We start from the raw sequence: 22246 nt of genomic DNA on the forward strand, positions 1-22246 counted from the left end.
TATTGTTTTATATATCAATTATGTTTAACGTGGCAACGCGGCGAGCGTGATGGGCTCTTTTGCATTTGAGACGTGGAGTGGATTTACCATTAGTAGACATAGGGCCAGTTACATCAACCACATTCACATACACATCATCGTCACGCAGCAGACGTATATGCTTCCCATATTTACAATAAAATTTAACGAACGCTTTAACGTTGTTCAAAGATTTTTATTTGTTACCGTTGACAGACGGTTTGATGCAACCGGCCCTTAGATGTAGTTTTATTGTTTTAGGAATATATAAAAGAAACCACAAAATCCAGTAATAAAATAATTTCTTTTTTATTAACTTTACACAATTCATTACATTATATTTACAAGATCGTAGGCTTACGGAGTATTATAATTGCACCTACATAATGTATGACTACAGTTACAGTAAGGCACCTTGGGAAGCATCGGGTACTATTCTGTGTATGGTCGAAGAAATATCACATGTTTGCATGGACCTAATTCGAAAATATTTTTTGTACGAAACGCAATGTTACAAAAATTGGATTTACATTGAAATATGTCACTTAATAGTTTTACGTATTTCAGTATACTTGGTAAAAATACGTACAATACAACCGATAATACATACATACACTCTAACCCGAAAACTAAAAATGATTTGATATAATTAAGTAATATTTGGGTGAATCAACTTTTCTTTGCCAGCAAAATTACGCATACTTCGACTACATGTGGTCAGAAAATTTAATTTGTATTTAGTGTAATTAGTTTATACTTATTATATTAAAAACAGATATACAAGCTATGCAATACATCATGTTGTTATAGGATTTGCTATTTTATTACTTTATTTCGAGCAGTGACCCAGTGGACATAGCTGTCCCTCACTTTTGTATGAAAAAAGTGTCTCTTCCACTGGGTCACATATAGATATAATTGTAAATGTTTTTTTTTTTAATTATTCCCTTAATGCAAAATAAAAATAAGGATCTTTATTCACGATGGCCAGGTTAAAACTCACAAAAGTAGAGCTAATAATAAGTATGGGCAATTCTTGCAAAAAGCAAGAAAAAGTTGATTCACCCATTTGCTTATCAGTTTTCTGCTTTAATGTCATACATTTTTTTCTAATTTTATTTAAAAATGTCACTGTGTTGACAATCGCCAATTTGGCAAGAGTGTTATTATTTCCAAAATTTTGTCATGTGCTAAAATAATCCTTAAAAAATCACAAACATCAATTTTATTTACAATTAAATATGCACAATAAATCTTAAAAATATAAATTTAAATTCACACTGGACTTAAATAATGTGTGCTTTTAAACCTAAAAGGTATCTATTGCATTTATTCGACCACAAGTAAAATCCACTAGGAGTTAATTTATAGTAAAATATCGCATATCAATGCAAAAATCAGATAAATAAAAGACTAGCAAACTCCACATGGATTGAACTCTCAGAATACCTTACATAAATTTGTGATTATAATATAGGTAACAGGTAACAACTTAACATATACTATATTTACACATTATACAATACGTTCATGTACATGGGAAAGGAAATGCATGCAAAAGTATGTATATAATGTAGGTCTTAGGATTATGAAACTTGCATATTGCTGCGACTATGTGTTGTAAAAACTAGGTAGTAAAATAAATTGCATAATAAAATTGTGTATCTACGGAAATATTTAAATAATTGGAAATATTTCAAATAATAATATGTAGTGCACAAATCTGATTCATAAATTGTATAACTGGATTTTAAAGCAAAATAAAAGACAGTATAGGGTGTCAAATATTGGCCATTTACCTTATTTAAATGTTTCCGTAAATGAAACCAGAAGTTGTATTGCATTGGACATGGATATTGTCTATTATCGGTAACCGGATACATACTTCGCGCTTTATACAATTCTTAAGGAAAGTCAGTCGATAGTACATTGGAACCACCTGGCCAGTCGTTAAAAAAAAATATATAAATAGTATACAGAGCAACCCAGCCTCAAACTAAGCGAAGCTTGTAATATGGGCACTGGATGACCAAATTATCAAGATAAAATAAAATTTCACTTCGTTCACACGAGGCGTACTACAAATATTTAAATTTGCAACATTATATTTCAAAATTCACTACAAAGAAAAAATATAATCATATTTTTGCAAATAATACATTGATAGGCAGCGTTTAAAACAATAAGGCAACAGCTAAGATTTGAAATAGAAAAAATACAGATATAAGTAAGAAAATTAAAATATCGAAGAATAGTTGAATAACAGGCCTGTGTGGTTCAAATTAACCTAAAAAGGGTACATATACACTATATTAAAGGAACACAAAGCGCATATATAAACGATACAAGATATATACACAGTTTTGGTATGACGTCAGGCCGCGCTGTTATTGACAAGTGTATACATTTTTTGAGATCAATTTGTTGTGGATAGGAAATCGTTGTTTTTTTAAATTGCGTAAGTCGAAATGTCTGCTAAAGATATCACAATATCCTATATTATAAGGTTAGTTCCACAAGTTACTATAAAGTTGTTACCAGTTGTAACTACTGGGTGTTTTTTCCAATCTTTTATCACTGATGACCAAACCGAGTTGTTGGTGTTTTTTCCAATCTTTTATCACTGATGACCAAACCGAGTTGTTGGTTAGATTTTATGTCGTAGTAGGTATTGCTCTTATATTGGCGAGAAAAAGCAGTGGAAACAGTTATCTACAATAGCTAATTAAAGAACAACAAAGAATTTAAGATGACTAAACGTTTCCACATCCACTCAGACCATAATCCAATAAAACAGCGCGACCCAGAGATGGTCTCCTCTTATTCAATAAAACTGACACTTTTCAAGTTTTCAGAATATCCACCCTAAGGTGACGTACGCACTAGCGATCCGCGGCTCGTCGAAACAGCGCCATCTATATTTTACATCTACCAATAATTTGAACAGTATGGCTGACATTTGTAGTACACATTGACAAGTTGACAAACAGCCTTGTAAATTTCTTTCACACTTCTGAAGCTGTAACAATTAAGTTTTTACAATAGATACTAAAATGATAGTTCGACTGTCCCAATTTCACCAATTTGAGTACAAAATTGCCACAGAATCAGATAGGCTAGTAAACCTATCGAACTACCCATTTTTATAATAAGATATAAAAACAAATCTCAAAAGTGTGAAAAGAAAATACATATGACCCCAGTTGTCAGAGACCATCGAAAACCACGGTCAACGTGTTGCTTCCCTTTCACACTTACGTACGAATTTACAAGTGCAACACGTTGAACGTGGTTCCCTTAATTCAGCACAGCCAGCCAATATGTCCGCAGAAAGATCCAAATCGCGTACAATCCTGCACTCAAATCCTGGTCACGGCACCAATTGTAGTCGACCCTTTCAGTGCGTACGAGTTAAGTGTTGAATCTATCGCTGTATATCACAGAGGGGGGGCATGTCGACGAGCTGCGCGCGCTCCACGGCCACCAGGCAGCCGCCGGGCGCCACGAGGAGGGGGGAGGAGTTCCCCACCCACACTTTCTTTACGTCGTCAGAGTGCTGCGCCAGTGGGGATGAATAGCCGCCTCTGAAAAGGGTGAAAAGTAACGTTAGTTCACAGGTTAGAATCACACATAAGAAGGGAGTTTTTATAGGCACTAGAAGGGTAACTAACAATATTTAGTTGTTAAAAGGATGCCCAAGCATGGATTCACTGGTATGAATTTTCATAACAAAGATAAGTAATTTTTAACAAAGTAAATATATGAATGAACAAAGCCACGCACAACCCTGCGTGATATTATAGGGTAGCGTGCGCATCAGGGCGCTTCCGTCTAATCTAGTGCGTTTTTAATTAAAACCTGTATTTGCGTCCTTGACGGGTCTGTAATTAATTGTAGATGCCTTAATTTCCTGTCTGTATGCAGTAAGACGTCCTTAGTTGAAAGGTATATAATATCATGGCACCGCGTAATGATACCGCTATGGCACCAGCTTGAATGAAACCATCGTTATCGGAACTGGCTATTATGTTGACTTCTAAATTACATTTATAGTTACCTGAGCTTCCTATCTGCATGTAGTAGGGCATCAGCCTTGAGTAGCCTTACAGCGACTGCCACTAGCAGGAACAAGATGATGGCTCCACACACTGGTACCGCTATAGTGGCAGCTTTGAACCACACTTCGCTGTTGTAGCTGGCGCCACAGTCGCTGGCTATTGTGTTGCCTTCTGGAATAAGAGAGATATTTGGTTAGATGATAATCTTAGAAACAAACTGAAGGAGATATCTATACTAAAGAAATAGCGGCTAATTCCGCCGCTACTGGAATGGAACTCGGGTCTAGCTTACGCGGCTCAAGGCTTATTAGACTACCCAACCGCCCCCTCCTACTTGAATCTTAAGAACACTTAAAATCATGTGTCATTAAAAGTTTCCATGGATAGTGAGTACATTACATATAGGTAAGGTAAAGTGGGGAAAGACTGAAAAGGGTTTCTCTTATGTGGAATAAGATAGAAAGCCGCTGTAGTGCATCGTTATATGCAACATATTTCATCTTATCCCTCATGAATAATCCTTCAATTTTCACCCACCTTTAGTTGTATGTATATGTATTCCCATTTCTATGGCTTTAGTGAAAATGTTATGTGAAGACTTGTACCCCTTTTCAAATAGGGCGACAGATTTAAAACCAACAATTCAAAACCGGGACCTTTAAAGGGAAAATGACTTTTACCTATTAGCGTTCTTTACAAGCGCGCTAAGCCGTAAATAGCAATTAATCGTTTGTAAGAGCCTTAATTAGTAATCACGCATTTGTAAGGTATAAACATAAATTAAGTAATTAACAACCCATGATTTCTAAACGTAAGATGTCTACACTTTATGGTGATGAAGAATATATATATACCGACGATCTCGGAAACTGCTCTAACGATTTCGCTGAAATTTGTTATGTGGGGGTTTTCGGGGGTGAAAAATCGATCTAGCGTAGCCTTAGATCCCGGAAAACGCGAATTTTCGAGTTTTCAGGCGTTTTTCTTTCGCGTTAGTAAACGTAAAATATGGCCGTTGTTTCGCCACCGCGCGTCGGCTCCGCGTAGCTCAGTCGTACGAGGTCGGTCTAATGTTCGCAGACAGATCGCAGGTGGGTGAATCAACTTTTTCTTGCTTTTTGCAAGAATTGCCCATACTTATTATTAGCTCTACTTTTGTGAGTTTTAACCAGGCCATCGTGAATAAAGATCCTTATTTTTATTTTACATTAAGGGAATAATTAAAAAAAAAAACATTTACAATTAAATCTACATGTGACCCAGTGGAAGAGACACTTTTTTCATACAAAAGTGAGGGACAGCTATGTCCACTGGGTCACTGCTCGAAATAAAGTAATAAAATAGCAAATCCTATAAAAACATGATGTATTGCATAGCTTGTATATCTGTTTTTAATATAATAAGTATAAACTAATTACACTAAATACAAATTAAATTTTCTGACCACATGTAGTCGAAGTATGCGTAATTTTGCTGGCAAAGAAAAGTTGATTCACCCAGGTGTCAGGGTTTTGAATCTCGGCCAGATTTTTTTTTTATAAGAGTTTTTAAATCTAAAGACGTGACATAATAAAATAGAACCGAGCGAAGCTCGGTCGCCTAGATATTATTATGTGGTAGGTACATATTTCCAATACTAATGTGTGCGGTGTGTTGCCTGTGTGGTGACGGGTTAAGAATTTCACCACCCCCTTTCTTCCCGTGGGTGTCGTAGAAGGCGACAATGGGATTTGGGTTAAATTGTGGCGTAGGCGAGAGGCTGGCAACCTGTCACTGCAATGCCACAGTTTCGTTTTCTTTCAACCCCTTTTTTGCCAAGAGTGGCACTGAAGTTTTAGTAGTTTCATGTGCTCTGCCTACCCCTTTATGGGATACAGGCGTGATTGTATGTATGTATGTATGTAATGTGTGCGGTTCAAACACTTGCATAAAGAGCGATTATTGCACTTGCGCACGCGTCCGTGTTCACTTGTTCAGCGATAACGAACAAAAGGGATAATGAACAGGGGATCAAAGCGTTTGCAAACAGCTTTGTAATCGCAAATGAGCACGTGCGATAATCGCTCCAGTTGCCAATTGGTCGAAATGCTAACCCTTTGACCATTTGGCATTCCTTTCTAGTTGTATTTATAAGCGTAATTTCATTGTAGTGTGTTTTTGTTTTGAATTTTATTGCATTGTTCTACACAATATACGTTTATTTTCTACTAAATGGGCTGGGAAGTATCGCTTTTTGGGCGCAACAACTTTAGGCCTAGGCCCGTAACTTTTTTTTTATAAAATACTTTAGAGCATTTTTTTTTATTTCATTGTATGTTTGAGAAAAGCACTATACATTCGCTTGCGTTAAATTACTATTATTTTCTACTAGCGCAACTTCGCTTGCGTAAAATTCGCGAAAATAGGCTAGTTTCCTACTAGTCAAATCAGCTTCTTTTTAAGAACTGTCAAAACGATTTGCTAATATGGAATTACTATGAAATACTGAGGAGTGACGTCACGGTCAATTCATTTACTTTATATATTTCTCTTTGACTTATTAAATAGAAATTATGTTTAAACATAACTAATACTGTCCATATATTTCTTCTAATTTCGTGGTGCTTTATTTCGTGCACTGCATAAAATATTTTATTTTAAGTATAGGAAACTAGCCTATTGTGGGATGCTCTATACAAACGTCCACCCCCCATTTTAGGTAAGTTAGAAAGGGACTAGGGGATCTAGGGGTTAGAAAGAGACAAACAGTAACCTATGTCACTCCATCCAACTATCTCCACATAAAAAATCACGTCAAATCGTCGCTCCGTTTTGCCGTGAAAGACGGACAAACAAACAGACACACACACTTTCCCATTTATAATATTAATATGGAAGTATGGACGTCACACTAAAGAACATAGATTATAACTAAGTAAACCCCTAGATGACGGACATGTGACGTCATCATGGCACCACAACATTCATACAGGGTGTAACAAAAGTGGTGGTGATCCGTTTAAGGGCGTATTCAGTATCGTATTCTCATCAGGAAAAAGTAGGATAAAAATTTTTTTTCGCAAAAATTTTTTTATCTTTGTATGGAGATTCGACCGATTCGCGCGGTCCGGCTGAATGTCCGGCGAATGTTGTGGTTGTTACACTCTGTATAATTTTTGGATTGCAGATCGAGTTGAGTAGCTATATCTGTCTCGTTCAGTATATGGTATGGTTCATAAGAGTGTATAGGATGACATAAGGTTACTTAGAACCTGCTTAAAATCTTCTGTCTATATTTTTTCTATAGATATAATTAAGCTGGCTACCCCGTCTTTTATCGAAGTCTTCCAGAAATCGATTTTTACTCACATCATAACTTCCTCATATAACACAACGAATAGTATTACTTTAACACTAAACAAGTATCGATTTGTAGAAAAACCACACTTTCGCCACCTTTTTATACAAAACCAGGTCCAAAGCGGGAAGTTACAACTGGAACGTAGTACACCACCACAGTATAAACCAGTAATAACTCTTCTTACAAACTTCACGCCGCGCGGTATGTCCCCCTCCCTCCCCTCGCATGCAGCGAAAACATGCGAAACTGGTAATTATTGGGCTGGACAGTCGGGGTCGCGTTTGCGCGCTGTTTTGATGTGTGTGTGAAAATGACGTCAGTGCCGAGGTCATTTCGTTACTGTATAGCCTAAGAACGGTGCGATATTTTTGAAAATAATTCTACAACAGTAGTTTTTTTTCATATACAGCGTTTAATCGCAATTTAAAAAACCTATATTTTCGAATCCACCAATAGTTTGTAATGGAAGATATTAAAAAAAACTACGCCCAAAAAATAAGCGTTTTCTTTCAGCAAAATACCTCACAGTAATTTAATGGTGGACACATGTAAAAAAAAATCAGTTTTAAGGTTTACAACCCGAAGCCACCTAAATATATGACGGGAAATAAGACTTTTTTTAATGATATAGTTTTTTTGAATTTTTTCTAACGTGCTCTAGAGCAAATATAACAACAGATATTTTTAAGCAGAAATGAATAGCACATAATATTTCAGATATTTAGCATATAAAAACCACCAATATATTTATATGGAAATAAAAAAATCTAAATATTTGACCGGGCAAATTAGGAACAGATAATAGTACGAGGTTGACTTTTACTGTCCCTATTTAACAATATTAACAGCATGATAATCCACCCAATAAGTTTGGCCTTTATTTAATACTTTAATTTAATAATATATTTACATTTTTTGCGTGGTTTGGTTTGGACCTTAGTGTCTTACATTTAGGAATCCATATGGCAAACCACCACGCCAGTGGAGCTGGGCCGAGAGTAGGTGATGAGCCGTGTCGCATGCTTTTTTATTCTGTTCTTCTATTACACATTAACGTAAATGAGGAGGCACACTGACATTTTACCCCGCCAGGCGGCGCCTATGCAAGAGTCTAGGCATGTCACTGTCATTCAAATGTGAGAGAGAGAGAAAAAAACATAATTATCAGCTTCTCGCTCTCACGTCTCACGGACTAATAGGGTGGCGCCATCTGTCGTATCCTTTGAGTGTTCCTCCTCATTATATGCCTATTTCTACATAAGTAATATTTTAGGTAGATTAAAAACAGACGTTTCCCACCGAAAATAAAGTCCAAAGTAATTTAAAAAAATACATATTTATTTTAGGCATGTGATTTGACAGTCGTCGAAAAGAGTATATACTTGTCAGTACATACATCTATCTCACGTTTTTCTCTTCTACTATTTGACAGATCTCCGTCATCTTGTGAAATGTATTCTTCCATTCTTCAGAATCGTTGAAGCAACGCTTGTTACAAACACGCGAAAGCTATGCAAAGTCTAATTTCGACCCATATGTCACGGCCAGGTATAGCCCCGGCGATTATCGTTAGACTTACAAGCCACAGGTCACGGGTTCAAATCTCAGTCGTCGCATACGTAGGTCGTAGATATTACAGCTTTTTTAATTCATTTTTTTAATGTTTTATTTATATTATAAGTTGATAAGTACAAGCTACTGCAATGACATTAAATACAAGGACGCACAATTCATAACCAAAATGTTTTAAAAATCTGGGTCTAAATTGCATTTTTAACATTCTTGTTGATGCTAATAACGTTAAAAACTTCTTATCTGCTTAGGAAAAAAATCGTTCATGCCATAACCAACTTAGTGTATAAAAAGACCTAAGTATCAAAATTGCAAATGGAACTGCGACACACTAAAAACTCTTTATCAAAATACCTTTTGTCATAATATGCTCAAATGACTTAAATGTCAAAATGAATTGCGAACGAATATTGAACGAATGGAGCGGCTACCAATATATAATAAGTATGTAGGTATTAGATATTTCCAATTTATTCCATAAATAGAAATACCTAAAAAAGGCCGCAATTTTACTTCTTCATTACATAAACTTTAAAAATACCCTACTGTATCATCTTTATCTTGGTCACTTGTACTACGTTTATTACAATAAATGTATGTAATGTATGTATGTGTAAATTTCCTAACATGTCATATCTTGTTGTCACAAAGAAAAATTTACAGGGCTTCCAAGAATCTCGAGCTGGAAGGATACAAATTAAAATATTTTCTATGAAAATAATTAAATTCGACAGCAGACAACCCAAAGGTTAATCGGATTTATTTATTATAGGCATTTGTTTTAAATTAAATACCAGTGGCTCTGATCTGATAGTGGGATATTCTTTAAAATTTATTTTCAAAAGGAGATTTAATGTTGGTAATGATATTCAAATAATATTAGAAGTGTCTACGCCAGTGTCCGAATTTAATTATAGGATAGCACATATTGAAAGTACTGTAATATGGGTACAGAAGCCTGCCTATTGAAATATAAAATACATAGCAAAAAGTATAGAAAGAACCTACAACTTTTCGACTTTTTATTTACACTACATACCGACCATACAACTGACTCTAATTAATCTTGGTTTTCAAAAGTGTAAAATGTAGACCTAAGTGCGTTTTCGCATTATCCGATCCGATATCGGATGTCGGACCGATATCCAATACATTACAGGCGGAATCTTGGATTCATTCATCTATTGATATCCTTCCGACATCCGTTATCGGATCGGATAATGTGAAAACGGTCTAATAGCGACTCAATTAGTTTTTGTTCCTTGACGGTCATTAATTTGAACTTATAAAATTATTTATTTAAATCTATACAATTACAACGAGTATTATAATGTATTATACATTCATTTTGTAATGTAATCCAACGAAATAACTTATAGAAATATATTCTACCCTTTTTGCTTGTTTTCCGATTACTATTTAGCCAATTTTTCATTGAGTCATACCATGGACTTTCAATAGGGACTGAGCTCACACTTTTTTTGCCATAATAAATTGAACTTTATCACCGGTGCAGAAAAACGTTCTTATTAGGATAGTAAAAGTGTATCCACATGAGAGGGTCAAAGTTGGGGCTGGTGTCCCTCTCGCACGTGTGACCAGTGTTAAAGAGATTACTATAGTAGTAGTGTTTTTACCTGTATGGTAACTAACTTAATAAACTTCTTAAATGATTTTTGTATTATATCGAGGCAAGGATATTAATACCTTGTAGCGAATTGGTAAGTCATTATTATGAAGCCATAAAACCAAAGATTTGCGCAATTAAAAAACCTTTAATTCGGTATTAGTAGATTTGGTAGTAACTTTGAATATTGACTGGTATCCCCAAATAATGACAGTGATGACGTCATTCAAATAATTTTGACAGTGGCAATAAGTGCGAGAGGGACACCAGCCCCAACTTTACCCTCTCATGTGGACACACTTTTTGGCCTAACAACTCAATCTAGCTTAATAATATATACTACATTTGTCACTGTACATTTGTAATCCTTATTACAAGGGCATAACGTCTAGCGATGGTTAGCTAAGACAGAGTATTGCGGTTGCGGGGAGGAACGATGTTGAACCTTAGGTTACCTTCAATCAATACTAATACTGAAATACAGTTTTCGACCTTATTGCATTACATGTGTCTAATAACATTTTAAAATGGCTAGGGAATTAAATATTTTGACTGTACCTAAATTACTCACAGCATTAAATAAAATGTTATATACAACAAAAAAAGTTCATTTCGACTGCCGGGGATCGAACCCACGACATCAGGACCGTCCGTCATCTTACGTTACGCTAGTACAACCTGAGCTATTTAAGCGATAGTAGTGGCGACGAAATATATTATTATACCATGATGTAATGAAAATGCGGTTGAACACATGAGTCACTTTTGAAATAATGCAGGAAATTACATCGTCAATGGTAGAGAGTTGAAGAATATGAAAATACTTATTTCAGTACGTACGTATGTGGTTTTAGCGCTTCTTGGCGAGCATTTAAAGGTGGATTAATTTTTATTCTTCTTTATTATGATCCTAACGAAAAGTCTGTTCCAATTTTTTTGCTTATGTAATTTTTGCCGTGAATGTTATTCCGAGCTAGTAAAATATTGAACATCCGTCTTGTTTTTGGGGTGGTTTCAGTTTTCATAGTGTTTCAACACATAATGTATATACAAAACAACCATAACTTCACTTGTCCTTTTATTGCTTGTGTCATAACTGATTTAATTAGTCCGCTTTTTGCTACTACGAAGTATCATTCACAAAAATAGGTGGTTTCTTAATGTGTTATAAAGGTCATAAATTAAAGTAGACGAATTTAAAACAAAAGTCCTGATTCCATTTTCGCCTGATTTTTAGTGAATTAAAATAATTTTTTTTTATTCTATTATACGTTTTTTGTCACAAATTTTGGTGGCTTAACTAAAAAAACTATTTCAAATTACCAAACTTAATTTTTGGTGACATAAAAAGTACTGTTATAGAATTAAGTTATTTTCCCAGTAGTAGCAAGACCGGATGGTTCCTAGGCTAGTAGTGTTTATTGATGTATGGAGAACAGTTCTAAAAATCCGGATATAACATTCTTCACAATTCCTAGACTTCCAGAAAAGTAAGTGGTTTTTATACTTATATTTTTGCAGCGTTAGGTAAAAGTGAGATATAGTGATGCATTAAAATCAATAAGGATTTACCCGTAACGACATTAATTACTTTGCAACCAAATACTTGTTTTTTATTTAGGTAGATGATGCGATCTATCTTATCTCGAAAGTTTGGTACCTACTTAAATATTGTGGAACCATATATTCAGACATTTTATGTAAATACTATTTCGTCAGTATTTAAGAAAAAAACACGTACCTACTTGAATGGTACGTAGTAGAAAGTGCGTTTTTGTTTTAAATAATATCTAAGTATAACATATAAATTACCACATACGTGATGTGAAAAGCCGTCCCCGTGAATATCTCATTTTGCTCGGGATCGTTACACAATCTAGTATTGCGCTTATGAGACTAATATATGAATAATATTGTGTATTCAATATTGACTGGTGTGGTATTGTTATACTAATACATAAATGCGCAATCGCAAACACCAACTACTAAGATCGCAAATCAAAACTGACATTGACAGCTGTAGCTGTCTGTCATTCATTGCGTTCTGTTACTGCATAGTGCGATCTCTGTTAATTTTAATTTCTTGTTTTTTTATCATTTTTTTTTTGTTCTTTCTATGCCTACTCTTAGATTATATATGTCTACGTTTATTTCCTGTGTCATGTATCTTAGTTTTTATTGTTACATACTTGAATTATTCATTGTGTAAACGGTCAACTGGCGGGTCAAACCGAAATAAGTTTTGCGTGCTTCATTGCGTAATTTGCATGCTTTATTATATTAGTTAATGTTTATATATATTTATTTATAGCTATATAGTATATTTTTGTGTACCTATTTCTATAAACTGTTATGTCAGATGACGAAACATACCATTCAGCCTGTGATTTGTCTTCTTCTTTTCACTCTCTTGATTGCTCAATATCCACGCCTGACACCCTTGGTGACTTCGTAACACGCACTTTCCAAAATGCTCATAAACACTTGAATGTCTGTCACCTTAATGCCCAAAGCATTCCTTGTCATTACCAAGACCTACTAGAAACTTTCTCTGGTTCAAAGGTGCATGTAATTTTAATATCTGAATCTTGGCTCAAGCCTAGTTTAGCTTCTACTCTGTACTGTCTACCCGGCTACGTGTTACTGCGAAACGATCGAGTGGGCAAAGGCGGGGGAGGTGTTGCCATCTACTTGCGTAGCGAACTGTCCTATAGAATTCTCTCCTCGTCCCCTACACAATTCTCTAATTCTTTGGAACACTTGTTGCCATGCAAGGAGCGAATGCCGTCCTTGGTGTTGTGTACTGTCCTCCTACTTTAGACTATTTTTCAGACTTCGAGACACTACTTCACACAGTCAGCACTGAGTATGAACATATTTTAATTATGGGCGACTTTAATACCGACCTTTTGAAAAGCAATTCTAGATCGCGTAAGTTGAGGGTAGCCGCAGAGTCTGCCGATATGACAATTCTTCCACTCCAATCTACGCATCATAATACTGACACAACCGATACTTGGCTAGATCTCATTCTTACTGCTTCTGTGGATCATGTGGATCAGGTTGGTCAGTGCCCGGCACCCGGTTTCTCACACCACGATCTAATTTTCGTCAGCTATCGTGTTAGGCCTCCCAAACTGAAACCTAAGACAGTAAAACTCCGTAGCTTTGCGAAATTAAATATCGATGCATTAAGACGTGACGCGGGAGCTCTCGACTGGTCTACCGTTTTAACTGCTTCCTCAGTAAACGATGCGACTGTTTCGTTCAGCAAGCTAGTTTTAAATTTGTATGATTTGCACGCACCTCATCGTAGTGTCAAGCTGAAGCGTCCACCTGTTCCGTGGATTACAGAGGCTGTACGGATGGCAATGACAAGGCGGGATCGTGCGTTCCGTAAGTTCAAACGCGAACGTTGTGAAGAGAACTGGGTGACTTTCAAAAAGGCTAGGAACAAGTGCAATCAGATGGTGAGATCAGCAAAGCGCAAATATGTTCACGACAATATTGCTTCTTCCTCCACAGCAAATACCTGGAAATTTTTGAAAACTCTAGGCATTGGAAAGCCTGTAAACCAGACTAATTCCTCTTCTTTTTCTTCTTTCTCTATTAATGATATAAATTCGCATTTTGCTAAATCTTCCAATTTAGATCCCTTTACAATAGATCGAAGTGTTTCAGAAATAAATGCCCTGCCTCTTAATTCCATAACTCAATTTACTTTCACCCCTGTCACTGCTGATGAGATAAGTAACGTTATTTCATCTATTAGATCGAATGCTACTGGTCTTGACGATATAAGCCGACTAATGATTGTTCATATTTCTGAAAGTATTCTACCTGCTCTCACTTATATTGTCAATCTATCGATGTCTACTGGCACTTTTCCTTCTTTGTGGCGGAAAGCGTACGTAATTCCATTACCTAAGAAGGCTAATCCTAGTGAAATGAAAGACTTTCGGCCTATCTCTATACTACCTTTCTTGTCCAAAGTTTTAGAAGCCATTGTCCATAAGAAATTGTCTGCTCACATCTTCAACAACCAGCTCCTATCTCCTTATCAGTCAGGTTTTCGCTCCGGTCACAGCACGACTACCGCATTGCTGAAAGTTGTTGAGGATGTTAGATCAGGCATGGAGACATCTCAGTTAACAGTGCTAGTCTTGATCGACTTTTCCAATGCTTTCAATGCAGTTAATCATGACTTGTTACTTGCTACATTAAGACACCTAAACATCTCATCAACAGTGACCGAGTGGTTTTCTTCCTATCTTCAGGATCGTCATCAGGCGGTCAGGGCGGATGATGCTATCTCCGATTGGCGTGAACTGACTTCTGGCGTTCCTCAGGGCGGCATTCTGTCTCCTCTCCTTTTTTCTGTCTTCATAAATCTAATCACTTCTAGGATCCTCTGCTCTCTTCATTTATACGCTGACGACCTACAAATATATACGCAAACTGATTTAACTCGTTTAAAACAAGCAGTGACGAAAATTAATAATGATTTGGCCAATATCTCTACCTGGTCTCGTAATTTCGGCATCAATGTTAATCCGGACAAATGTCAAGCCATCATATTCGGAAGTCCTCGCTTGCTTTCTTTAGTAAATGTCGATCAGTTGGCTCCGATCCTTTACGCGGGCAGTGTGGTTCCTTACGCGCCGGAAGTGAGAAACTTGGGTCTATTAATGGATAGTGGTCTGTCTTGGGCTCCGCAAGTCTCGGATGTTTGTCGCCGGGTAACGAATATGCTGCGGTCTTTTTACAGGCTTAAACACTTTTTGCCGGTTAGCACGAAAATGCTCCTTATTCAGGCGTTAGTATTGCCTGTAATAGATTATGGTGACGTATGTTATTCAAACATTACGCAGGAATTACTAAATAAATTGGATCGTTTGCTTAATAACTGCATCCGATTCATCTACGGGCTCAGAAAGTACGACCATATTTCCATCTTCCGCCGAAAACTAAACTGGCTCCCGATCCGCGAGCGTAGGTCGTCTAGAATACTTTGCATGCTCTATACTATCCTGTTTGATCCAGCTGCACCAGATTACCTTCGATCTAAATTTCAATTTATAACTCCTCGTCCCGATTGCGATCTTCGTAAGTCTCGGAGCCTTAAGCTCGCTATCCCCCTCTATCGCACCGGGTTCATGTCCAACTCCTTCGCTATGCAGGCAATTCGTCTTTGGAACGATCTCCCTCTCGCAATACGACAAGCACAGAGCAAGTTTTCCTTCAAACGTCAATTACGTAAACACTTCTCGCAGGTACACCAACGTTGTTAGACAGTAATGGTTAAATGGGTACTATATATATGTATATATATGTATATTATATATTTTAGTTAGTTTATGTATGTATATGATTGTACTTATTTATGTATGTATATTGATGATGCATATAGTATTTAGATAGTGACTTATATCTATTTAAATTTCTGTTTTATTTTCCGCACCAATTGTAAGTTTCTGTTTGGTCCAATGGTTGACTGGTAGAGAATGCCTTAAGGCATTAAGTTCGCCATTTGTACTTTATGTTGTGCAATAAAGGTTAAATAAATAAATAAATAAATAATACTTACAGTTACCTAATAGTACCTATTAGATAACAACAACTTACTTTGTACGAAGTTGATTGATTAACTTTATAGTAATTTTGTTCAACCCTGCGTGACCTTGCGCAGTAGAGACCGCCCGCATCTACCTGCCGGAGATTAACTACTGAATATTCCTTATACTGTGACACCACAGACCGGATTGATCTGATATGGATATATAATTGATGTGGATCTAATATGGTCTGATGAGCTACTGTTGTTATGAATGTTATGACTTCATTAGTGATAAGATGCTTTAGGCTGAAGTAGAGTTGATTGTACTATGTGGTAGGCTGAAGTAGATCCATTGATTGTACTATGTCACCGTTAAAGCGTTCGTTAAATTTATTGTATGGCAAGTTCCATAGTCGTCTGCTGCGTGACGATGATGTGTCTGTCAAATGTGGTTGATGCAACTGGCCCATAATATAGTAAATGGGAAAGTGGGTGTCTGTTTTTTGTCCGTCTTTCACGGCAAAATGAAACAACGAATTGACGTGATTTTTAAGTGGAGATAGTTGAAAGGACGGAGAGTGACATAGGCTACTTTTTGTCTTTTTCTAACCCCCCACTTCCTTAAAATGGGGAGTGGAATTTTGTATGGAGCATAGCGCTATTTTAGAATTTAACGCGAGCGGAGCCGCGGGCAAAAGCTAGTATTACATAAACATAATTATTAAGTTCAGTCATAAGAATACTAAGTAAAGGTAGGATACTGACTGGATTCTAGCATTTGCAAATGCTATGCAGAGGGGAAATATTAATGGACTGAGGTTTTCGAGATTTTTCGAAGCCGTCTCCAGTTTGGGGGTCTTTAAAAAAGTATACAGTTTGTTGAAAAGATGGCGTTGCTAGTTGTATTATCCATATGTACACCTGGCAGGCAATTATAGAATAGAATATAGAATAGAATAGTTTATTTTCTAAAAGTTTTACAATCTTTAGTTACCAGAGGCCCCCGCACTAGGTTACACCTGTATCGCGGGGAACCAATTACAATTTTGTATCTGAGTTTCGTTAGGTACATGCAAACTATATCTAAGTTAAATTATGGTCGCACGATAAGTGATAAAATAGCAGGCCGTCCCTATCGCACTATTTTATCGTCTATCGCGCGACCATGCTTCCCGTCCCGTGCTGTATTCTTTAGCGGGGCGTGGGACTCTCCTTATTTCAAAATCTTATTTGTAGCAAAATTAGATCTCACGTATAATTTGGAAAAATTCTCTGCCAAATGTACTGACATTATGTAAATTTATCAATTTCCGCTACATTAAGGTTGTCTGGAAGAAATCGCTCTTTAGCGATAAGACCGCCTGTTGTTTACCTTTGTTCGTGTTGCTTCCTTGTTTTGTATTGTTGTATTTTATCAAGGTGTGCAATAAAGAGTATTGTATTGTATTGTATTGTACTACCTACCTACTTAAATATAATTATTAACTTGTGTTATCGCCAATTTCATTACACTTATTCTCATTGCGCAATCGTTTGCAAAACAAATACCTACATTATATGACGCAAATTATTTAGTCACAGTTAAAATCTAACTTGAGATCGAGCACTTATAAAGTAGAACATCATATAGAAAGTGGCCCAAAGAACATCTTTAATTACCATTCGTATCGAACAATGAACGTATCAATTACCATAAAGAATGCAATTGTCTACATTTATCCGATCGATCTTAAATACCTCTCTAACCAATTCAAAATAAACCTTGTGTTTTAAACTTTAGATTGTAATTTCAGTCGATATCAGCACATCTGTGTGAGTAGCCGAATGAACTCAAACGCTCACGAAACGCTCACGATAATATCTCTTTCGTGGTTATATCTCTATCGCTCTTGCGTACGACGCGACAGAGCCAGACTACATTTCTGCGGCGTTTAGAAATACCATTCGGCTACGGGGCCTGGGTAGGTAGCTATCGTCACAATCGCTTACGCTTCGGGAGCTAAAGCGTATTGTAGATTAGGGCAAAAGCGAAAAGTGCCGCTCTCTACGCTTCGTAAGCGTATTGTGGCTAGCTCGCTCTTCTGTATTGGCGTGATAGAACAAGACTGCGTTTCAATCGCCTTGTCGTCAACGATCACTTCGGCTAGGCCAGTTCCAAGTAGAACGCTGCTAAGATAGGACTTTTCGCTTAGTTTTAAATTAATAGAATGCAATTTCTCAGAAGTTTCAAGCTTATTGTTACAGTTAGATGCTTAGTCTGTTGCCAATGAGGTCGATATTCAAATGCCAGTAGTGCATTATCGACAGGGATGCTTGACACTGCTGGTTGATAACGATTCTTGTTATAGGGGCATCAGCGCTACTGTTTTATGTTCTGTGCATTTTGCTGTTGCTACCGTGTTGCTATTTATATATATCTTAATGGCGGTGCTATTAAACGGGCAATACAATTGCCAGCAATCTACATACCATTGCCGCGTTTATTCAATACGCACCAGCTAGCGATGGAGCAAACGCAGCAATGGTATGTAAATTGCTTGGAATTGTTTTGACCGTGTAAGTAATATATTGATGAGTCCATTAAGCTAATAAATAAGTAGGATAGGTTAGTTAGGTTGCTTTTGATTCTAGGACAATTTTATCAGAAATAGGAGTCTCGCTCCGTCGTGAAGGGAACGAGATACGGATATTTATGTTTCACAACGGAAACTCAGTCAGTTCAGTCACTTTTCAACTTTCAAGGATCCCTCAAATTATCCCATATTTCGGCATCGATATCGCAATTATAATAATTACATCGAGCAAAAACACGACTTGGGCACGATCATCCTGTCATTACGGATCAATTATTATTGCCTCGGTATCAATAATTACCTTCACAAGATAATTTGCCAGCATTATAATTGATCTGCTTTTAAGTAGTAATATTATTCGAACACACGGTCCATCATCATATCACCCATTTACTACATGAACGTAGGCCTCCTCTTTTCGAGAATGCTATTTTTACTGTACATATAACTTAGCAAAGCTTTGAAAAATGTGTGTCATCCGTGTTTCCCAACTGTATTCATTAGAGAGGGCAGGGTATACTCTATCTTGTGAGCAAAATATACTATCACGGCGCTCCTATGCTATGCTAAGCCTAAAGATATGATGGATGCTTACGAATAAGAAAAAAAAATCTTTGAATGACCCCAGAGCAGTCCACCATATAGTAATACAAAGTGAACATATCCAGAGTTAACCCATAACGTATAATTGCATATGCAGCTACAATGTTCTGTCCTAGACATATGTCCGTACATTGTTGAACAATAACGCGGCCAACTGACTATGAAATTACTAAAACATCCACCCTCTAATTCTGTGATACCGCCCCGCATATGCTTATATTAATTATACTGACTGAGCGCATAGCTACACGTGGCCAGCATAGTTCGACCTCCGATGCAGTGAGATGTAAGTCGATTTATCAATGAAGAAAACTGTATTTTGATCTTCTCTCAAAATTTTACCTATAATGTAGACGATTATGCCCATGCCGGTCATTGTTCCAACAGATTTTGTTAATAGAGTTTTTGTCAGTATTAGTCTTTTTTTCAGAGAGAACTTCGAGAACAAGGACGTACATTATATCAACTATGTTACATCGCCTTAACCAACTAAGTGCCTACCAAACAAAGGCAGCACAGACTGAAACAGTACACTGAGAGAAAATACAACCATTTTCATGTTCGTTCAACAAGTTTTTTGGTTAAAATAGCGCCTACGTGCTCTTTGGTTCAAACAACAAGCTACTTGTCATTTGAATCGGCAATATAGTTGAATCAACAAGTCGATTTTATAAAAACAACCTGACACATATTGTTTTAAACATACGTTTGGCTGATTCAAACGGATAAACCGCAACAAGTCGAACTTGTTAAATTCACAATGCAAATTTCTCTCAGTGTATTTAAAACTAAATCATTCCAAGACTAAAACAACGAAACGAGAACGAAACAAAAACTCCACTTCCTCTAAAGTTATACCAGACAGTAAAGTCGAGTACAAAATGTATAGTGAATAGAGCAAGGCAATTATGCTAGCATGCGTGTACGCAGGCGTAATTATAGGAAGCCGGGTTTCAATGGTGCCTTGTGTGCAGAGGCGCGCCGCTTGATATTCATTTATTGATATTATTCATGTGGTCAGCAACTGTCTTTTCAAAATAACTTATTTCTGTATGAAATTCATAGAAAAAGAAGCCCTTTTGAAGGACACTTCTCAACTCTGGTAGTCGGTTCAAAAAGAACTCACCAAGCTTCAAAATAAGAAAAGTAACAAAATATTATTGTTTCAAAGTTCAGCTTCAGACCCAGGGTCATGTGTTAACAGATGCTCAGAAGATTTGGGCTCATTTGGTAGGTTTTCTTTTTATTTTATAATCCGAGGGGCGAGGACCAAGGACAAAATTTTGTTATAAAAACAAAGACAGAACTTGTGGTAATACGTGTTTAGTACTACTAGTACTGGAGTTTATATGTTTTTGACCAATGACAGCTTTGTCGCTAAATTAATGTCGCTAAGTAGCTACTTGTAGTAAAATTTACTTTTTATCACTTACTGAACACTGAAGACAACTGTTCAAAATCCTATTGGATTACATAAGACTAATGATCGCATGGCTCAAGCATTCTATTACTTTACCTCATCCTAAGCTATTCAACCAAAATATTATGATAACGAACTATACAGTGATCTCGAAAACAATTCACAGTTCCAATATGTCGAAGAAGCTTCAGTTACCAAGAACAAAGATTGTTGTTGTCTTATGTAAGCCGGAGTGATGGCTGACTCAAGTCGGTTTACGTCATTTGAGACAAGCTGGAGATAAAAATGACATTGTCCACGGAATTATGAGTTAAGCATCTGGTGCCGTTAGCCGTATGGCATTTCTGCGACGCGAAACGAAGACGAAACGCCGCGACACGTAGTTTGGCTCTGTCGCGCCAATACGCATGACCGATAGGATAGCGTTTAGTTTCGTGAGCGTTTGTGCTATTCGGCTACGTACCCAGGTTTTTGGATTTATAGTCATCCTTAAATTCTGCATTAATGATTTAAGTAATGTGATATTTCGATCAGGGAATCATTTAAGGGAATCATTTAAGCAAGTTTAAGTCACGCAAGTAAGTACAACAGGTTAGCACTGATTGACTTGCACGTTATCAATTCGCGGATTAGCAAAGGAACGTTCTAGTTTATGATTAAGTGCCTATTTGTTTAAGAATTCTATATTTTTACAGTCTGATTCATTTAGTGAAACTACTACTATAGAAATGTATATAAAGGCACTAAAGGGAACGCCAATTTTCCTAAAGTCAAAACAATCAGTCTCAATGTTGCATTGGTGATTATCGATTGCTACGAAGTGTGGATGTGGACATCCGCAATTTTGGTGTTTTTACTCGTAGTTAGCCGAAGTGCGAATCTTCAATCCTCCTTCCTTTCTTGGTTCCGATTCTTAATGAACTTGGCGGACATAGAACAGAAACGCTATCCTCAAAATTTGAAGAACTGAAAGAGGCAATGTTTTTGATATTCACCTGAATCATGCGTCAGATTGAACCCAGCCCGAGCCAGCGGACTGTCCTCATGGTTGCACAGGTCCCTAAAGCAGCATAACAGCAGAGAATGCTCCCTTGAGGGTGGTCTGACGTCTGCTGATGGCGAATTCTGGCAACGGGACACTGCTTCCTCGGCCCTGGAAATGAGAAGGTGGTTTATTAATATTTGGTGTTGTGATGAAACATATGAGGACGTTAGAAAAGAAAATTGTACCTAATGGTGTTTGAATCATAAGGAATTTATAATAATCTCGGCCAATCTAAAGTCGATTTGGAATAGACGGAAAACATTTTAAAAATATTGAAGTTGATTCATTGATTCAGCACGAATATAAAACATGAAACATCACTATTACGTTACACAATTGTGTACTTCAAGTGCTGTCACTAAAACATCTTCAAATTCGTCGAGGCATCGTCACAAAGTAATTGAAATCATCAAAAATACAAGGCCTTGTAATT

General features: G+C 36.7%; 1 protein-coding gene across 1 annotated transcript in view; it reads right to left on the reverse strand.

Annotated features, from left to right (window-relative positions):
* Positions 1–2623: 2623 nt before the first annotated feature.
* The window catches only part of LOC125230274 (BMP and activin membrane-bound inhibitor homolog), a 97530-nt gene continuing 77907 nt past the window's right edge, over positions 2624–22246 (reverse strand). Inside the window, exons 3-5 of the mRNA XM_048135386.1 lie at positions 21764–21921; positions 4076–4247; positions 2624–3602 (exon numbers count right to left, since the gene is read on the reverse strand). Coding sequence (XP_047991343.1) covers positions 3443–3602; positions 4076–4247; positions 21764–21921 — 490 coding nt within the window. The 3' untranslated portion in view covers positions 2624–3442. The remainder of the gene's footprint in view (positions 3603–4075; positions 4248–21763; positions 21922–22246) is intronic.

The sequence above is a fragment of the Leguminivora glycinivorella genome, chromosome 10 (assembly GCF_023078275.1).
Source record: "Leguminivora glycinivorella isolate SPB_JAAS2020 chromosome 10, LegGlyc_1.1, whole genome shotgun sequence".
In the NCBI taxonomy this organism is placed as follows: domain Eukaryota; kingdom Metazoa; phylum Arthropoda; class Insecta; order Lepidoptera; family Tortricidae; genus Leguminivora; species Leguminivora glycinivorella.